Raw genomic sequence first — 20,333 nt, forward strand, 5'->3', positions numbered from 1 at the left:
AGAAGGGGGGGGGAGGACACACAAGCAAGGAATCGGGGCGGGGGGGGGGGAGAGAGAAGGAGGAGGAGGAGGAGGAGGGGAGAGTCAAGAAAAGGAACTTTCTGCTTGATTTCCCCGATACAGAATCGCGTGGCATAAATTAAGTTGGAAGAGAATAAGCGCTTTGGGCAGGATTCTGACGGATTTTACGACGCCTTTCAGTTCCGCTTTGCGGGCCTAATCGAGAAATCTGCGCCGCGTCAGTTTAACAAATCCTTGAGAGCGAAGGGAGGGTGGTTAAAAAGATTCGGAGAGACTTTGGGGGTTCTTTGGGGAAGGGGGGGGGAATCCAGGGGAAAGGGAAGGGTTTCAGCCCCTGCGCGTGTTTAACTTTTGATTCCCACTCCTTCCAAAACAGGAATGTAAATGAGCGAAATCCCCCCCCCCACTCGCCTTTCCAAACTGAATCTACAGTGGATCCTAAATCTGCAAATCCAGCAAAGGGAGAATTCCATCACCCGCTCCTTCTCTCTCCCTCCTCCCTCCCTCACAATGTTGGCAAATGCCTTAGAAAAAACTATGGGGAGCTTCTCTTGCGCAAGACATGAATGGGAATGAGGCTTGAGAAGTCTTAAAAAAAAAATAGATTGCACTCCAGCCTGACTGATAGTTGGCAAGAGAATGCATTGGTTACACAGCTCAAGCTGGTGGTGATATATACACATACACATTGTACTTCATCTCATTTGTGGTTCCCAAAGAAAGTGCAGGACAGAGGAATGGGGGAAGGCAGGGCGTTATGGAACAGCATCTTACTGTCCTCTTGTCCACACCTGTCCATTCCTCTTGGTTGCTGTCCCAAGAGATAACTGCTGCAATGACTTCTGGAAATCTAAACAAAAAAAATTCCTTCCAGTAGCACCTTAAAGACCAACTAAGTGGAAATCTATAAGCTTCCTGGAAGCAAAAAGCTACAGCATCATTACTGCAATTTTCTTCCAGTTTGTGGGACTGGGCCGAAGGAGAGAGGAGCTCTCGCATGCGCAAACCAACCAGATCCAGAATAAACAGTATAAAACCATAATGTGTGTGATGAATATGCATCTGGAGAAAGATGCATCTAAACGTCACTCTGGATTTAAATGGGAGCATGCAGGTTTTTCAAGCAATTGTTTCAAAATGCTATGTCGTCATCATCTCCCTCCTCCCCTTAAACTGCCCAGGTGTGCCAGTTCTAAACAGGTCATGGTGAAACAAAATCCAGTGCACTCAGTGAGATTGTTTCCACTAGTGCACTTAAGAATACATACACTGCAAAAAGAAAAGAAAAAGCCTTTTGTGTCTCTGTAGCTGAGGATTTGCTGCCTGTGTCTGTGAAAACTCGCACACACCTTGTGTGACTCGTTCAATTATTTACTGCATTCAGGTTTCGTGCTCCAGCAGCTGTGCTTATGCTTCACACCAGTATTCCCTTTCATGTTAGTTCTCCGTTGGTTAGCTTGTCTTGTCTTGCGGGATACCTCAGCACCACCAGGTTCAAATTCCTGCTGAAATATAAAGATGGCCGAATAGCCTTGAGTCTGTTATGAGCTGTCTAGCAAAGTGAGATGAGCGCTGCAACCCCAGAGTCTGACAGTCCCTTTACCTTTAACCTACCTCTTAAGGTTGTTGGGAAGGGGGAAGGAATCCCACCTATGTCACCCTTAAGTCCCTTGGGAAAAGAGTGGGATAGAAATGTATCTGCTCACCAACCTCTCAGTCAACTTAAATCTCCAACAAAACACACAATCTCCTTCTTGTCTGCCTTTTTGTCAGTATCCAATGTCAGCTTTGGATCGCTCTTCTTTTCCTGAAGCATATGAGGCAACCAGAATCCGGAGAGAAAGATAGAGAAAATACACTTAAAGTATCTTAGCAAGGGGGACAGTTATCCACTCACACTAGAACAATAATCAATGGCTTAAAATTCCAAGGAGATCAGCTGAATTGAACCTTAGGAAAAACCTACCTAGGAAGAAGGAAGGAAGAATCTCTTGGAAGGGTATGAAAGGTGAAATCTCTCTCTGCGTTATCTCCCTCAATGACTTCTTGTGAATTTCCAGAAGGCATCTCTTGGAATGCTGCACTGGACGGCTGTTGTCTGATCTAGCAAGACAACATTGGCTGTAGCTCAGCTTCTGCTCTGCATACAGGTCCCAGGTTCACTCACTAGTATCTCCAGGTAGGATCTGGGAGGTCCCCTTTCTGAAACCTGCTGCCAGTCGGTGTAGAAAAGTTCTCCAGCAGGAATTCCTGACATGGCTGACTAAGCATGTTGAGGGTTTAAATAAAGGCAAAGTCAGCTTAGAGTAAGAGGTCACCGCAAAGTTGCCTTATACCAAGTCTGGTCTGGTACCATCTTCTGGCAGGGCTGACAATGACGCTCAAGCAGGCCCATGCCAGCCAGGACACCTGAGACCAAAGCCAGGACCTTCTGCTTGCAAAGGATGTGCTCTGCCACTGAGCCAGGCTGCCTCTCTAATGTGTGAATCAATGCAAGAAAGGACCAAATCTGTTGCTACTTTGCAGGGAAGAACTGTATGTTTAGGGGCCAATGTCTGTTGCAGAATCAATACTGGCCTACTATATTCAGTTGGAAGTCTCCAGGTTTAATGGCAACATCAACGGCTTGGAATGACAGACTCATCTTCTTCAATGCACATTCAAATAGTGATTTTCTTTTAATTGACCTTCACCAGCAACTTGAAGAAGTGTTTTGGATCGTGTGTGCCCCCCCACTCCTTTCGTGCCCCCTCCCCCACTTCCCTCCATGGTAAAATAATTTCTGATCAAGACATCTGCTTCAATGAAAGTCACATTTCCTCCTGCAAAAACACGCTTCCAAAGTGGCCATAAAGAAGAATGAGCAAGCCACACCTACAGGGCACTCATTGTGGCCCAATACTCTCCCTTGCCCACCAGCTTCAGCAGCCCCCTGAAAAGCTCTGTTGCAATTCAAATGACATTTACACAGACAGTTGCACCTTGCATTCCAATGAAGCACACCAGGCTAGCCTTTGCTGTTTGCTTGTTTACAGAGGTGTTTTGTAAGAAGGCCCAAACCAAGGAAGGCGGGGAGAGTGGAGTGTGTGTGTGGGGAAGTCGCCTTCTCTGTCTCCTCGGCCCCCTCCCTTTCCTCATCAAGTCGAAATTAGTCACCTTCAAACTTTGTGTGTTCAAATCCTACGCTTCTACCATCAGGAAGCAAGGGAGACTAATAAGACTTGCTCTATCAGCGGCAGCAGCCCCCGTGTGTGTGTGTGTGTGTGTGTGTGTTAACCAACACAAAAGCTCCAGTGTCTGATGGATGTGTAAAAAATAATAATAAGGTGACGGTTGGCATAAAGTTTTTTTTTTTTTAGGTAGGGAGGGGAAGGAAGGCTGGAAGGGATTTCTTTAAAAATGTGTGCACATTGTTGTAGAGGCAGTAGCGTGCGCCGAGGGGAGCTCTTTCTCTCGTTTGTATTGTGCAAGGAGCAGGTGCTGCCTGCATTACCATACAGCTGAGAGCACAAAGGGCCAACTGATGCAGGCCTCACATAATAACAAACTGCCTTAATGACAGCCACGCGAACGACACACACCAAACTCACTTTTTTTCCCCTTCGAAAAAATGAAAAACTAAGCTTCAAGGAGGAAAAAGGCAGAGAGATAGAGTGAAAGAGGAATGGCGATCTTCTTCATCATCATCATCATCCTAGGGGAAGTGGAGCCGTTCCATGCAGTTCATCCAGGGGAAGGGAGGAGGGGTGTGTGTTTCTTTTGGGGTCTTTAAAAAGCAGGACTGTTTACCCAGCCAAGCTCCCCCCCCCCCGCCGCATCTCCCCCGCCTGGAACTTAACACATGGGTCTTTCCCGGATTGTTTGAGCATGAGAGTCTCGGGGGTGTGTGCCGCATAATGATCAGCAAAGGGAGCGCGCAGATTCCGAAGTGCTCTCGATACTTGGGGGAACTTAAACCCATCCAGGAGGTCCTGCCGCGTCCTCGAAATTTATTTCCCGCCCCCCGGGTTTGCTCCCCCAAGAACACCTCTCACATAGGTAGCCACGTTCAAGGGAACTTTAAAAGAACACACCCCACAACTACAACTTTGCTCGCCGCGATTGTCTCGCTCGCTCTCCTCCCTCCTCCAGATGGGGGCATTTATAAACCCTCAAAAATATCACAGTGGCCCCACGTGCCAGGTTCAAGGTATTCGGTTTCAGCCGGGCGTAACGCTGATCTGGTTCCTTCCCTCGGTTGAAGGATATCCTTAGCGGCGGATAGATGTCGTTGCCAAGAATGTACTTTAAAAAACAAAACAAAAACGTGCGTGTTACATTTACACCTTTTAAGACGTTCTGAGTCTCGGCTTGTTTTCCTGCGGGAGCCTGAGTTTCTCCTGCGCTTATAACGTTCAGACGTGAGTGGAAGAGAGGTCGGTCGTGTGTGTCTGGGTGTGACCGTCCCCTGAAAGCAGAAGGGAAAAGGGTGGGGGGGGGGAGAGAAGGTTGATTCTTGCAGCTTCCAAATTTGCAGGAATGTAAATGAACCCCCCCTCACTTTTTTGTGAGAGCCGCAGGGGAGGGGAAGAGGCGGAGGGTTGCCCATTTTACAGCTCACTGACCATTTGGCGATCCATTGAGAGGAGGGCTTGGAAAAGTGGTTCCTTTGTGGCCGCTCTCGCCAGATTGGGGGGCTGCTCATTTGCATCTCATTAGCTATGCAGGCGGCCGGCGAGATATAAGGCAGGCAGGCGCCCGACCGCAGGCAGATCCGTAGCGCTACAGAGCAAGCGAGCGAGCAAAAAAAAAGGGGGGGACAAGAGAGGGGGGGAAAGCCGACAGCCTGCCAGATCCAAGGCGAAAGCAAAGATCACCCACACCTAGAACCACAGAGGGAAGACCCGGGAAGCGCGCACACTCTCACGCGGGCGCCGCCAGTCAGCTGCTCTCGAGTAGCTGCTGAAACGAGACAAGCCTCTTTTGCCTTCCTTTTTTCCGGGGGCTTGGATTCCTTCAAGAAAACGAAACAGACTGATCGCAGGTCTCTGCCAGAAAGTGGCGACCAGCAACCCGGGGGATTTGAAGGCGGCTGCTTGACAACCCACTGCAAAGCTTAAACACACGCCCGTCCAAACCACCGCCGCCGCCCCTTTAAAAAAAGAGAGGAAAAAAACCCCCAGACCACCAGCCCAAAGCAAAACCCCTCTTGCCCTCTTCGCCTGAAGCCACCGGGAATTATCTCCTTCTCGTCCCCGGAGGGATTTCCAGATCGTTGATTATTTTAATCTGCTTTGGGGAGCCTTTTCTCCGCCTCTGGGAATTAAGTGGCTCTTCTTTGGTGGGAGAAGAGGAGCGAAGCGCAACGAAGCCGCCCAGAACTGTCGCCGGGAAGAGGAAAAGCCGAGAGGAGGGTAAAAGTTGCGCCTCGAGCCTAATTCATCTTTAAAAACAATCGCCTCCCAAAGAGCTGTCAGTCATCCAAAGGGCGTATCGAAATCCGCATCGACGGGAAAAGAGCTAGAGACTTGAAACTCGCCCATCTCCCTTCTAATTCCCCTCCGGCCGGGCTAGGGAGCGAGAGGTTTGTCGGGACCCATCTTCTTGTCAAGACGCCCCTGCTGTTTTGCGGTTGCCTTTTCCCCAAGGGACTGCAAGGGAAGAAGCCCCAATATCTCCCCTCGGGCAACTCACTCCCTCTCAGAATGGGAGGCCAGTCCACGCTGACTCTAGTGGTCTTTTGCGTGCTTCAGTTTCCCTGCCAGGTAAGCACCGGCTGTATATAATGCATGTCTGCGCGCGTGCGGTCGTGTTGACAATCCTCTGGAAACCCGCAAGGCATCGTAGATAGGAGAAGTTGGCGCGTTGCACCTCTCCGGGAAACTTGAAGGGCTACCGAGGGCGGAGGGTGGTGGCGATCTGTAACGAAGCGTCGCCCTTCTCTCCCCCACCCCAGGGGGGTTCCTGTCACCCCCTCCCTCGCTTTAGTGGAGGACCGTCTGCACGCGTGCGCTCGCGTTCACACATACACGCGCGCGGCACAGAGAGAACGAGAGTTCACCTCGGTGGCTTTTTGCTGGCGCCCCAGTATTAGCGGAACTCCGGTACTCGGGGCACGCGAACTCCGCCGCGCAGGTGCCCCCTGTCGGAGCGCCGCGAGGTGCCATCAATGGGGAGCTTCGCCATTGACAATTCGGCGGCTGCGTTCGACGCGGCGGGGGGCCTGGCCATTGTGCTCTGCGGGAGGCGCGTTGCGCGAACGCAGCCGCTGTCTCTCTCTCCCCCCCCCCCCCGCCTGGAATCAGTGCAGAACTTCCATTGATAAATTTGCTCCGCCCCCCTCTGGGCGCTCGCCTCCCAATCGCCAATTTGCGGCTCCATTTCCCAGGGCCAAGAGCTCCCTCCTCGTCCCCCCCCCCTAAGTTGCTAATGGTGGCTCCCGCTCCCGCTTCCTCCTGCAGGTCTGGAGCTCCGGCGTGTTCGAGTTGAAGCTGCAGGAGTTCGTCAACAAGAAGGGGCTTCTGGGCAACCGCAACTGCTGCCGGGAGGGTTTCGGCGGCGCCGTGCCCAGGGGCGGCGCGGCGCCTGGGCTGCAGCAGTGCGACTGCAAGACCTTCTTCCGCGTCTGCCTCAAGCACTACCAAGCCAGCGTGTCCCCGGAGCCGCCTTGCACCTACGGCAGCTCCATCACCCCGGTGCTGGGGGCCAACTCCTTCAGCGTGCCCGACAACGCCGCCAGCAGCGACCCCTCCTTCAGCAACCCCATCCGCTTCCCCTTCGGCTTCACCTGGCCGGTAAGTTCACCCGGGCCATCGCTTCACTCTTTGGTCTCCTTGTTTACAAAACACTTTTAACTACGCCCCCCTGGTGTTGTTTGAACAAATGCAGATTAGAATTGCCGCTCCCTGTGTGTAAGTGCACTTTTAGGATTCCAGATTAGGGAGCGCATGCTCGTGGTCAGATAAGGCTGCTGCAGAAGACTGAGGGGAACTTGCTTTTTAACCTTTCCAGTGCTTGTCAAGACTAGGATGGGGTTAGGGAACTGGGGTGGGACTGTGGATTCAGAAGCAGGGATGGAATGGGGAAGAGAGCTTTGTGTGTGTGTGTTTATTTGTAGCCTTTGATGCAACAGCGCAGCTCAAAAGAGTGTCTGCTTCACAAATCCAGGCTTCTCCCCAACTCCCCACGATGTGCCCTTGCTCCTTGAGATCTTTGCTTATGCTCCTGCCAAGCTAATGGCTGATTGCTGCTGCCAAGGTTGCTAGATGCTTTTTAATGCAAAGCGACCTCCTGACTTCAAGGCTGCGTCCTTTTGGTCCAGAATCGGCACATTAGTGTCATAATGTATCTGCAACTCCCTGCTTTGCCAGGAGTGAAGCCAGATTAGTGCTCCAGAGAGAGCAGTTCTGACCTCGCAATCCTGTTGGCAGGGCCAGCTTTTGTCTCATTAGCGGCCTCAGCCAGTCAGCTGGAGGGAGGGTGAGAATAGGGGTGGCTGCAAATACTTTATTGCGGCTCCATTCCCCCTGCCTTTCCATTATGGAAATGGCTATGTCATTGTCATTTCTGCCCGGAATTCCCAAAGGCTTCATCTACCCCACTATCTTCACCTCCAGCCCATTACCTCTCAGGCAGTGTGGAGAGAAAAAGTGTGAAGGCTGACAGTGATGCCCCTTCTCCCGCTCCCTCCCCCACTTTCCCCTCTCTGCTCCTTTTTAACACCACATCCTGTGCGGAGCAGGCTGAAAAAACAGGCCAGGAAGCAACTTTTCAAAAAGCTCTGCCATTTCCTTGAGGAAAGTGAAAACAGGCTGGAGTCAGGGGATCAGAGAGTCACGCTGGCTGGGCACACATATTCCTGCCCCTCCTGTGACCATATTATTTCTGCTGACTGTAGATGTTTGCTCTCATTGTTTTCTCTGTGTTCTTTAAAAATCTTATTTTCCAGGGCACTTTCTCTCTCATCATTGAAGCGCTGCACACAGACTCCCCTGATGATCTCAACACAGGTAAATGGCTTTTTCCAAGTTCCACTCAGGGCTGCTGCTTTATGGGTCCATGATATGCCTGCTTTTCCAGTTAGTGAACTTTTCCAGTCCCAATAGCAGCCACTTATTTCTAACGAAGTCCCATTGGAGTCAGTGGGACAATTCTACCTGGGTTCAGGATCAGTGGCAACCTATAGCTTTTCCATACCTGCTTAAAAAATTCTCACTCCTTCCTGAATTTCCAGTGTAATCTTAAGCTTTCAATTTATTTAACTGCATTCCTCTTCTCTCTCTCTCCTCCCCCACCCCCTGCCTTCTGTTTTGCAGAGAATCCAGAACGCCTCATTAGCCGCCTGGCTACGCAGAGACATTTGACTGTTGGAGAAGAATGGTCCCAGGACCTGCACAGCAGTGGCCGCACTGACCTCAAGTATTCCTACCGTTTTGTGTGTGATGAGCACTACTACGGAGAGGGCTGTTCTGTCTTCTGCCGCCCCAGGGATGATGCCTTTGGCCACTTCACTTGTGGAGAGCGTGGGGAGAAGGTCTGCAATCCTGGCTGGAAGGGGCAGTACTGCACTGACCGTGAGTGTCCTCAAGGAAATCCTCATTTGTCTTTCTAAAGTTCTTTGGTGCCACCAATTCTCTCTCTCTTCCTCACTCATGCATTGGTGCAAACATGTCCCATTCAGAAAGGAGTGTGCTTGCTAGGGAGAATTTAAAAAAGCCACATACCAACAATGATATAATGAAATCCTGAATCTGTAGTCCTTAAGGAATAAGGATAAAATATAATATATTAGAATTACAAAAAAATGATGAGCTCCTAGAGAAAGAAGAAGGTGCAAGGCATTAGGAGACTTCCTGTCAGCAAAGTTATGGACATGATGCAGCCAACACTTTGGATTTGCATGACTTTTATTGGGAGAGTAAAACAGGTGCTTGGCTGTCCCACTGAAATCAGTGGAATTTGAAAGTGCTTGACAGTGGCTGGATTGGATCCTTATAAATTGCCAACGAAAATCCAAAGGTGAAGAATTCAGGAACCTGACCTAAAGTAAACATCACCTTCAAGGCAAATCAGCAAAATAATTATGGGAGCCACATAGAAGGTTTGGACAAATATTTAGAGCATTTTATTCCCAACCCCAGGCCTAGCAGATACAGAATTCCTAACGCCACCTTAATGGTAGGTGAACAGTGGCAACCAGTGTGTCTGACTAACATAGTATTATGTTACCAATTGGGCTAATAGCATTATAGTACACATTAAAACATACACATTTCTACAAAATTCCTGCAGTCTGTCTTATCTATTGACTGTGAGCATCAAAACAACTGCATGTATCTGAATTGGCAATTTTGCAGCAAGGGCTTTTCTGAACAAATATACCAATAAATGTGACATGCTGCCTTTTCCTACTGTAGGGTATTAGACTTACTGTTAATTTACAGAATTTATGGCAGTGCCTGCAACACATTCTCAACTTTTAGTTCTTTTTCTTTCTTTAAACATTTTCCAAATTCCAAAAAAATTAAGAGCATCCACTAACGTAAACAGTAAACACATTCTATACATACAGTAGATTAGGCTGCAGTCCCAAACACATTTGCCAGAGAGTAAAGGACCATTGAACACAGAGACACTTACTTCTGAGTAAATATGCATAGAATTGCTTGTAATGCACATTAAAATGCATACAGCTTCACCAAGTTCTTGCCCTGTGTGACATAACATGATTGTTAATCAATAGTGTCAAGTCTAATATAGCGAATCCCCTCTTAGTTATTTGGCATGCACATTGCATAGCAAACCTATGAACCGAATGTAGTCAAATAGTTTAATCGCTATTTAGCAGCCCAATAAGTTTCCCCCCTTTTTTCAGCCACAACTTCTTGTTTTATTAGCAGAGGGAGGACTTTCCCTATTATTGCATAAGAGATAAGGCTCATGGTGGCATTAAGTGCTAGAGTCAGTATGCTAATTTTGCATTGACATTTCCAACTCAGAATGCCAACATTCTCTAAAAGGGGTGGGGAACCTCTGCCTCTCCCCACCCCAGCTTCAAACCAGAGGTCCTCAAACACCTGGAGGGTCCAAGGTTAGTACACAAAACAAAGATGAAAATCAAGGACACACATTGAAACATTTCTAAAAGCCATTCTGCTGATTGACAGCTGCATTTCTGCACTTGGCATTTTAAAGTTGTTAAAGACTATCCCCCTCTTTCAAAGATCAGGCCAGCATAATTGTGGGAGGAGTAAAGAACAAACACACTGCACACACACACACACACACACACACACACACACACAGAGAGAAATTCAAGGGAAGTGTTGAAGTTGGTTGACTCGAAGGTGCCAGAAAATGCAACCCCCACACTAAAATGCAAACCCCCACATTCTTTCCTTGACTTCAGTGACATCTGAATTGCATCCCATATGGTTGTTTATTTAAGGTCTTATTTAGTTTTTGAGTTCTTAGTTTCAGTTCTGGTAATGTCATTGATAGCAGCAATGATAGTGGAGGAAACATGGGTGTCCATAGGAATGGTGTATTTTCCTGGGGTGGAGCACTAAAAGGCAGTGGGCAGGCCAGGTGCTCATCAAAAATGAGAAGTGTCTGCACATATTGTCTCCTTTCTTGGGATCTACAAATGTTATAATCTTTTTCTAAATTTTTTTAAAAAGTGGGAATTTCAGGATTATCGTTCATTGGTGGTAGGAGGACTGTTCTCCCCTCGCCCTTCCATGGATCCCCATGGGAGTTTGGAGGCATGCGGCTACATTTTATAGCCTGGCAAGAAAAAAATTGAATGTCCTTGTCCAAACCTAGTGAGCCAGGGTTGGCAATAACACCAACAAATGGTCTGGAGCTGTACCAAAACATCAACAAACCAGGGTCTGAGAGTTGAACCCACAAGCTCCACATGTTCCAATGGGTTTGGCACTCCACCATGCCACCTGAGGGAACTTCCCAAAGCAGAGTGTGATATGGTATGGCTGTGTGCTATTCCAAAGAAAACAAAAGCTTACAAAGGCCACTGGGCATGCCCCAAGCCCTTGGGTGTGTCTAAAGTAGTACGTTGGATCCTTGCCATTGTGATAAGATGTGTCCAATGTAATTGCCGCTGTTTGTATGTGTGTGCTTTTTTAAAAAAAGAAAACACTGTTGAATGGATTGACACTGCCCAGGCTCAGTATCTGTGCAGAGAGGGTGGGCAGAATTCTGAGCCAATGCAGCAAACAGAGGGCTTGTGTTTCCCATCATAACACTTAGTCTTCTTGCCTCCTCCTTTTGCATTAGACGTGGAGGAGCGCAGAATAAAATGGCTTTAGGAAAATATTCCCTTTGACTCCTCAGTTGGTGTTGCCTTCTGAAGCCCCTTTGTATTACTGGTGTAGACTGACTGTGTCTCCGTCCTTCTTTTTCTTTTTAATAAGCTGAGTTTGAGGAGCGAGTTAGAATACATGCCACCTTTTTTCTTTGACCAATGGGGGTGATGTCACCCTAGAAGCAGAGGAAATAAATAAACAAACTGCAGGCTTTCTTCATAGGCCTGCTTGCCCTCCCCACCCCCACTCCTGCTGCCCATTCAGTTCACTTTTTTTGAGACAATCTGATTATCGGCCCAGCTTTTCCTCGTCTTCTGTTTCTCCTTCTCAGGGGCTCGTCATTGTCTCTGGCTTGCTTTGTTGAATTAAAACTTGCAGTGCCTGCTTAATGAGTTCCATAACCAGGCAAAGTAATGAGCAGAAGTCTTCCCTCCTGCTGGCCTGCTTACTTCTTTGCCATTGCTGTGTGTGTGTGTGTGTGTGTGTGTGTGTGTGCGCGCGCGCTCCCTAGGCCTCTTCACTCCCGCCTCCCTTTCTGGGTGTGTGAAAGAACTTTGGACTTATTTATTTGAATAAGAAGAAAAATCACTGCGCGTGCCATAGATTAGATCTGGGCAGGGATAGGCTGTTTGGGAAGCACATCTTGGCCCTGATTGGCCGCAGGAGGTTGGGGGTATTGTTGCAGTGGGGCAGCTGCTGGGAGAGAATAGACAATAGAGCAGCTGTCCTGGCTGGCACCCTGCACACCAGCTGTCCACCCTTATCTGCTCTCTCTCTCTCTCTCTCACTCACACACATACACACACACACTCTGAGGACAGCAAGAGGAGGAGCTGTGTGCATAGACTGGCGGGGTGGGGGGTGGAGGGAGAGGACTTCTGACCCTTGCCGGGAAGAAAAGGCGGATGGGAGCAATTGTGAGGTCTCTTTTGTCCATGGGCAACTGTATTAAGGGGAATGTTCATCCCTGGTGATAAGTAAAGGACCCAGTTATTAAGCAAGATCAATACGCCAGAGTTGAATTCAGCTGCTGTTACCAACTCAGTGAAAGGAGTTTGACTCACTCCACACTCCTCCCCCCCAAAAAAGGCTTATCTGTACATTTCTGCTCCTTTGTGTTTTTCAGCAATTTGCTTGCCTGGATGTGATGAGCAGCATGGATTTTGCGACAAGCCTGGGGAATGCAAGTAAGTTTTCGGAGCTCTTCTTCCTCTGCCCCTCCCATCCCAGCCCTGCTGCCTGCAGATTCGATCTGAGAATCCCAAATAGATGACATGAAATGCCTTAGAAGTTTTGCCCGATGGTTGGGTGAGATGTCCCAATAATATGAAGTCAAAGTATTAATCCAGAAATTGAAACGTCCCCCCCCCCCAAGTCTCGGCTTACATCTCTGTCTTGTTCAGCTTTCACTAGGAAATGAAGTGTTCGGATGAGGCTCACTTCCTAGCAGGAGTGCATAGGATTTTAGCCATAATGAGTTCAAATTTGGCGACCTTTTGAAGCCCAGGCAAAAATTACAATAGCTTAAATGATAGCTGCAATAATGAGGCAATGGAGTGTTGCAATTCCAGTAACCAAATCTAGTGGAGAGCTGGCGTAGAATAGGAGATTGAGTGTTGTATTTAGGAAAAGACCTGGGTCTAAATTTCTTCTAAATTACGAAAGTAGTTGGCCTTAGGAGATCTCTCAGGATACAGGGTTGGTGGGATCAAATGGGATCATCCCATGCATACTGCTCAGAGCGTCTTGGAGGAAGGGCGGACGTGTGATCAATAATAAACCAAGGCCACCATCTTAAGCACTTTACGCTCCGAAATGAGTTCCATTCAAATCAAAGAGCTTGAATGGAATGGAAAATTCTGTATTCAGGCTGCGAAAGAAGCATCTATTAATAGTTTAGGAATATGTCTTCCTTGATTGTTAAGGAAGTTTTCCCCCCTGGGGTTTTCTGTTTTTGTTTTTAGTTTCAATGGGTTTGCAGTTTGTGGTAGGATTTCCTGTACTGATAGTCTGGTATTTTTGATTTTTTTAAAATAGATGCCGAGTTGGTTGGCAGGGGCGCTACTGTGACGAGTGCATCCGGTACCCAGGTTGCCTTCATGGTACCTGTCAACAGCCGTGGCAGTGCAACTGTCAGGAAGGCTGGGGCGGCCTCTTTTGTAACCAGGGTAAGTTCTTCACCTTTCATAGTAACATGACTTGATCCCCCTTGAACTAAGACTGCAATCCTATGCATGCTTACCTGGGAATAACTTACAGCGGAGTTGCTTCTGGAAGCTGTGTAATGTCCTTGCGAAACCATGTGTGTCCTTACAGACATGCCTCTTGTTTTTAATCTTCTGTAGATCTCAATTACTGTACTCACCACAAGCCTTGCAAGAATGGTGCCACTTGTACCAACACTGGCCAAGGGAGCTACACCTGTTCTTGCCGTCCTGGCTACACCGGAGCCAACTGTGAGATTGAAATCAATGAATGTGATGCCAATCCTTGCAAGAATGGAGGGAGCTGTACCGTAAGTTTCTAAAATGTTATTTATTTATTTATTTTTAAAGAAAAGTAGTTTTAAGAGATGCTTACGGTAATCTCAGTATGCAATATAGGCTTCTAAACACCACACTCTTCTTTGCAACAGGATCTTGAGAACAGCTATTCTTGTACCTGTCCACCTGGCTTCTATGGTAAAAACTGTGAGTTGGGAGCAATGACTTGTGCTGATGGTCCGTGCTTCAATGGAGGGCGGTGCACAGACAACCCGGAAGGTGGATACAGCTGCCGTTGCCCAGTGGGTTACTCTGGATTTAACTGTGAAAAGAAAATTGACTATTGCAGCTCCAGTCCCTGTGCTAATGGTAAGCTAAACCAGTCTTTGACCGATCCGTTCAAGACTAATGAGCATTTTGCCATGACCATCAATGAAAAGTTGAATGAACTTCCCATTTAAGTTTGTGCAACTTTCAGGGGAAGTGAATGAACTTCCCATTGAGGTTCACTTAATGCCCCATGATGTGAATTCCCATTTTAGCAGAGGGAAGAGTAAGATCTAATCCAAGTCAAGTAGTGTCACGAGAGGTGTATGCAGCTTATGCATGCTTATTCAGAAGGAAGGCCCAAATTGTTCAAGTGGGGCTTTCTCTGAAGTGTGCTGTGGCCTTGGGTTGGATTCTCCCAAGTCAGGGGGAAAAAACCCACAAACTTAGCAGCATCTTTCTAAAAATTCACAGTGGGTGAATATTGGCTTGACATCTTTTGAAGGGGGCATTTAGTTTTGGATAGAGTTTTTGCGATGGCTATCCTGAAGTGCTCAAAGTGGTTTATAACTGGAACCCTGAAAATGAAAGACAGAGAATAAATAGGACCCACAGCAAAATGGTGCTTTGCTGCTTGCCCCCCCTGCCCCCCGCGTATGGTTGTCCACTAGCTTGACTCAGCAAGACTCTTTTGGTGTAACTTCAAAACGTTGCAGTCTTACGCATGTTTACTTGGGAGTAATTCCCATTGAAGTCAGTAACTCTTAGACACACAAAGGATTGTTCTGCGCATCTGTCTTGCCTAGTATAAATGCTGTGTTTTTCAACAGTGTCAGTTTTCCCTTTTCAGTTGAATAAATCGTTCCTCGGCCTGTGGCTGGAAGGTTGCATGCTTGAAAGTTCATTCTCCCAAATGATGCTCCTTAAACAAGGAAAACCTAGCATGCCAGGAAAGAGAGCCATCTCCTGCCCCCCCCCCTCTCTGTGGTGTACAGGCAGGCTTTTAACTTTTAAATATGAGGAAGTATTCACACCCATGAGAACTCTTCTCTTCTGCTCCCCGCCCCTGCCCCAAAGTAGTTTGAAGTAGTGCAGTCTAGGAAATGGCTGCTTGGCTCTTTCTGCTAAATGTCTAAACAGACCCAAAGACTTAGAAGGAATCCCCCTGTCCATGCCTGTTGCTCTTCCCAAATTGTTCCTGTCATATGGTCTTAAGCAATGAGTGCAGAGAGCAGAACCAGTTTGATCTTCTGCTTTTCAGCTGAGCGAATTGGCATCAGACGGACTACTTCCTATTCTCTGATTGTTCTTTTTAATTGCACTTTTGTCTTGAGTTTAGTAAGTAAGGTTATGCTTATGCTTCAGATTCTGTTGTGGTTCAGTTTTTAAGAAATGATCTGGACCAGCTTGATACCCTCACTATATGTCCTCCTCTGTGTGTTTAAGAATTGGGTCACCAGATTTGGACATTTGTTTTCTATGTAGAACACACTCCTTTGAAATGCTGGAGCAGTGAAGTATGGCGACCGCAAAACCATTTCATTTATTTGTTTTCCAAATCCTTATCTTGCCTTTCTGTAGACCCCCAGAGCAGCTCCTAAGCAATAAAATCACATAACCAACCAAATACAAAATGCCCACTAGAATCCTAGACACATCTCATCAAGAAGTAGTCATGATAAAATGGGGGGCTGGTGGCTGGTGGGAGCTTTTCCAGCCTTGGGACCACATTCCCTTGGGGGCAACTTCCAGTAATGGAAGTGGCTGAAGCAGGTGTGGCCAGACACATACCACTCTCCATCCTCCACCCAGGCAAGCAAAAGGACACATTCCAGCCAGGTAAAACCATAAGAGAAAGATGTGGAGCAGGACCAGGGAGGCTGCAGCCTAGAGGACATGGCCTGGGTAGAGTCCCCAGGGCTGCAAAGTGAGGCCCAGAGAGCTGCATATGACCCCTAGGCCTGAGGTTTCCCCACCCCATTGTAAATGATTCAAAACTGTTTCTAGTAAGAACCATAAAACTGGCTGATAACAGGGTACACCTTAAAGGCCTGTGGATCTTTTTTTTTTTTTACAAGTTATTTTTACAAGTTCCTTTTAAAGCCTCAGTTCTGATGGATCTCAGTGGGCAATATGTTTCATCATGCCTTGAAGGCAGCCTGCCAACTGCGTGTGTCAGAGTGAAGCTGCAATCCTGTAGCTGAAAGTAAGCCCTGTAATAAGACATTTGATTGTACTGGGCTTCCCCTGCGTTTTCTACCGTTACAAAGGCTCATCTCTTTGGGCTATGTTTCACTTGCTTTCCTACACAATGAAGCAGTATGCTGTGAGGCTGTGAATACTGCATAACTTCAGGGATTATCCATACTTTCTCTTGCATTTTGATCATATTGTGTACCATTTAATTCCAATGGGACTGGAAGCTATTCTCATTGTGCCATGGCTGTGCCTCTCAAAAATCCAATCTTACCCATTGAATTGGATCTTGCAGCATGCATGGAAAAACCAAAGAGATTTTGCATAAACCGAGTTTCATTTCAGTGGAGAAGATCGGATTTTCACAAAGTACATCCTCGGAACAATGTGAAAGGCTCTTGGGCCCAGGGAAATTAATTGGTACACAATATGATCCAAATGCAGATCGGGCAAAAGTGTGGACGAGCCATTGGTCTGACAGGATGCTTAAAGGTTTAAAGGATGCTGTGGACTGGGAACTGAAAAGATGCATTGTCTAATGGATAAGAGGCTTGTCTTTGTCCCTGTGAGATCTGGAGTCAGGACCCCACTTGGCCATGAAGCTTGGGTCACTGTTTCTCAGCCAGATCTACCTCATAGGATTGTTACTAGAATAAAATAGAAAAATCACACGTGCTCTTTGGCGAAAAGGCAATTTTGCAAATGCGATAAATGGTCACTCCTGGGCTATATACTGATCTCATTTGTTCTCTCTGATGTTTTGCAGGAGCTCAGTGTGTTGATCTGGGGAATTCCTATATATGCCAATGTCCAGCTGGCTTCACCGGAAGACACTGTGACAATAATGTGGACGATTGTGCTTCCTTTCCATGCTTGAATGGTGGGACCTGTCAAGATGGGGTTAATGATTATTCTTGCACCTGCCCTCCTGGTTACAGCGGGAAGAACTGCAGCACGCCCGTCAGCAAGTGCGAACACAGTCCTTGCCACAACGGGGCTACTTGCCACGAGAGGAACAACCGCTACGTGTGCGAGTGCGCTCGTGGTTATGGGGGGCTGAACTGCCAGTTTTTGCTCCCCGAACAGCCTCCGGGGGCAGTGACGGTTGACATTACCGAGAAGTACACCGAGGGGCAGAGTTCGCAGTTCCCTTGGATTGCAGTATGCGCCGGGATTATCCTGGTCCTGATGTTGCTGCTGGGCTGCGCCACTGTGGTTGTCTGCTTCCGGCTCAAAATGCAGAAGAGGCAACAGCAGCCCGACCCGTGTAGAAGCGAGACGGAGACCATGAACAACCTGGCCAATTGCCAGCGAGAGAAGGACATTTCCATCAGCGTCATTGGCGCCACCCAGATTAAGAACACCAACAAGAAAGTGGACTTCCACAGCGATAACGCGGACAAAAATGGCTACAAAGCCCGGTACCCGTCAGTGGATTACAATTTGGTGCATGAACTCAAGAATGAGGACTCTGTTAAAGAGGAACACAGCAAATGTGAAGCTAAGTGCGACACATATGACTCAGAGGCAGAGGAGAAAGGCGCAGTACAACTAAAGAGGTAGGTTCAGGAGGGTGGTAGGGGGTGGTTTCAGCATGTCCCTTACGAAGTGCAGGCGGCATATTCAAGCTGGTCGCCAAAGCAGCTGTCTCATCCTTGTCTCCTGTTTTCTTTTTGGCTTGTAGTGAACTGTCTGAAAGGAAACGGCCAGAATCGGTATACTCTACTTCGAAAGACACAAAGTACCAGTCGGTGTATGTCATATCAGAAGAGAAAGATGAATGCATCATAGCAACGGAGGTGGGTATATTCTCTAATGTGCTCAAAAGGCAAACTTACCTATCCAACTTCCCAGCTCACTAGAGTCAGCCAGCAGATTCCGTCCGCTTACCAATGCTGTGCTAGCTTAGACTAGCTGAAATTGGATCTGGCTTTGCATTGTTGTTCTTAATTGAATCCCGCAATCTATTGCTCTTCCCGATGCAACCCAGTTCTTCAAGCTGTTCTTTGCAACTGGGGACTTGAAGAGGAATTAATAGGTTTAGTACATAGGAGTAGTCCGGTGGAAAGTAAGTAGGGCAATTCCAGAGTAGATGCCTATAAAACTATGCTCGGTGGTACAGAACATGGTTTGCATGTAGAAGGTCCCAGGTTCAGTCCGCAAAATCTTTAGGTAGGGCCGGTAAGCCTGTTATTGTGTAGACATGGATGGACTAATGGCAGCTTTCTGTGTTCTAAGGAAACTGCCCCATAGGTTGTGTATGTATCCATTGCTATCGAAAAGCCTCCTACCGATTCCAGTGGATTCCATCAGTTACTAGGTTAGGTACTTTAGTAGTACGAAATCACAAATGTGTCCTTAAAGAGAAAGGCATCTGGTGGGCTGTGATTCAAGGGGGGACCCTACAAGGCATCTGCTTCTGAGAATGTATAAGATTGTATGCAAATTGTTGTTCCCAGTCTTCCTTCTTGCCTGATAGATTCATCAGCCTTGCAAATAATTCCACTTAAGTGCTTAGTCTACACAAATACTGCTAAACCACTTGTACTTATTGGAGGCATGAAGGGAAGAACCAACTTCCATAAAATTAATTGTCTGGAAGAGATGCTTGCTTAGTGCAGGTGACCAGACAAGCGCCTGTTTTCTATATCTGGCATAGTACTGGGAGGTCTTGTGTCTGTTCTTTTATACCTTCATCAATTCACTCTTGCTTTCTCTCCCTCCAACTTTACGCAGGTGTAAAGGAAAGACGATATGGCAAGATTGTTGTTTTGGAACAATTTTCAAAGGTGATATGCCCCAATGAATGCTGCTGAACAAGAAAGGGAGAGAGATTCCTTCACTGACTGCTGCTGAGAAACTAAATTCAGGCTGAGCTGGTTCTCTACTGAAGTTAGCAAAAGTGACTGCAAATAATACATGGTGGACACTAGGCCAGGGTCTGTGTTCAAAGATACCTGTTGCACTGCCTTTTATGACTATTTATCATTGCACTATGGTCAGTTGCTTTTTTTTCCTATATATATTTAAATGAACGGACTTAATTCCTACATAAGAAGCATGCACTGCCTGAAGTGTATATTTTGGATTCTTATGAGCCAGTCGTTTCTTGAATTAGAGATACAAACACTGCCTTTATTGTCCTTTTTATACTAAAATGTGTTTTTACTAGGTGGGGGAAAAGTGTGCTATTTTTTTTAAAACTGTAAAAAAAATATTTTCAGGATATTTGTAAAGCTTGAGTATTTTGTGACGTTTCTTTTTTATAATTTAATTTTTTTGGTAAATATGTACAAAGGCACTTCGGGTCTATGTGACTATATTTTTTGTATATAATGTATTTATGGAATATTGTGCAAAATGTTATTTGAGGTTTTTTTTACTGTTTTTTTTTGGTTAATGAAGAAATTCATTTTTAAACTATTTTTCCAAAATAAATATTATTAATGATATCCAAAGTAACATTTGTGGGTTTGGTTTTTTTAAAACATAACACTGTTGGACCAAATTCTATTATTCATCATCATCGTCATCTGAAGGTAGACGGACGGAGAGATGAGTCCATTTTTTGCTCCATATCAGAGTTGCATGGCTTTGGACTCAATGTATGCAGCTCTCAGGTCATAGCTCAGTGACAGAGCACCTTTCTTGCATGCAGAACATGCCAGGTTAAATCCCTGGCAGCTCCAGGTAGGGCTGGGAGAGAGCCTAGAGCAGAACTTTCCAAACTCTGTTGGGACACATCGGTGTGTCAGCTTCAGTGTGTGTAGTTGTATGAATGCTTGCAGCACTCCTCCCGGAAAGGGCTAGTTTAACCTCTGGTTTGCTAGTAAAACTTGTAGGATGTAACATCACTGAAGAAGTCAAATACAACATTTCCTGTTTGCCCAGAGTGGACTCACAGGGGACTTCCTGTCACACCTGGTCTGGAGCATCCTTCCCCTGTGTGTGACCAGGTAGAGGGGCGTGACCCTGGCGTAGACCCTATAAAAGGGCCAGTCATGCAGCCATCTTCCTCTTGATACTTTCTTGATGCCCTTCTCTCCATTTTGCCTTTTGCTCT

At 46.9% G+C, this 20,333-nt stretch overlaps 1 protein-coding gene across 1 annotated transcript; it reads left to right on the top strand.

Annotated features, from left to right (window-relative positions):
* Nucleotides 1-4,821: 4,821 nt before the first annotated feature.
* DLL1 (delta like canonical Notch ligand 1) lies at nt 4,822-19,722 on the top strand. Its single transcript, XM_081906847.1, has 11 exons — nt 4,822-5,765; nt 6,462-6,794; nt 7,949-8,009; nt 8,316-8,573; nt 12,451-12,511; nt 13,362-13,492; nt 13,670-13,839; nt 13,960-14,176; nt 17,037-17,829; nt 17,955-18,069; nt 19,007-19,722. Exons 1-11 carry the CDS (start codon nt 5,706-5,708, stop codon nt 19,010-19,012), a joined length of 2,205 nt encoding a protein of 734 aa, XP_081762973.1. The 5' UTR covers nt 4,822-5,705; the 3' UTR covers nt 19,013-19,722.
* Nucleotides 19,723-20,333: the final 611 nt, after the last annotated feature.

The sequence above is a fragment of the Podarcis melisellensis genome (genome assembly GCF_964234715.1).
Source record: "Podarcis melisellensis genome assembly, chromosome: 3".
Lineage (NCBI taxonomy): Eukaryota > Metazoa > Chordata > Lepidosauria > Squamata > Lacertidae > Podarcis > Podarcis melisellensis.

Bases quoted from the DNA above. Each gene is read 5' to 3' on its own strand.
- DLL1 (XM_081906847.1), top strand. From the start codon at position 5,706: ATGGGAGGCCAGTCCACGCTGACTCTAGTGGTCTTTTGCGTGCTTCAG. The intron at 13,840-13,959 runs GTAAGTTTCTAA...TCTTTGCAACAG, and splicing joins AGAATGGAGGGAGCTGTACC to GATCTTGAGAACAGCTATTC. The intron at 14,177-17,036 runs GTAAGCTAAACC...GATGTTTTGCAG, and splicing joins CTCCAGTCCCTGTGCTAATG to GAGCTCAGTGTGTTGATCTG.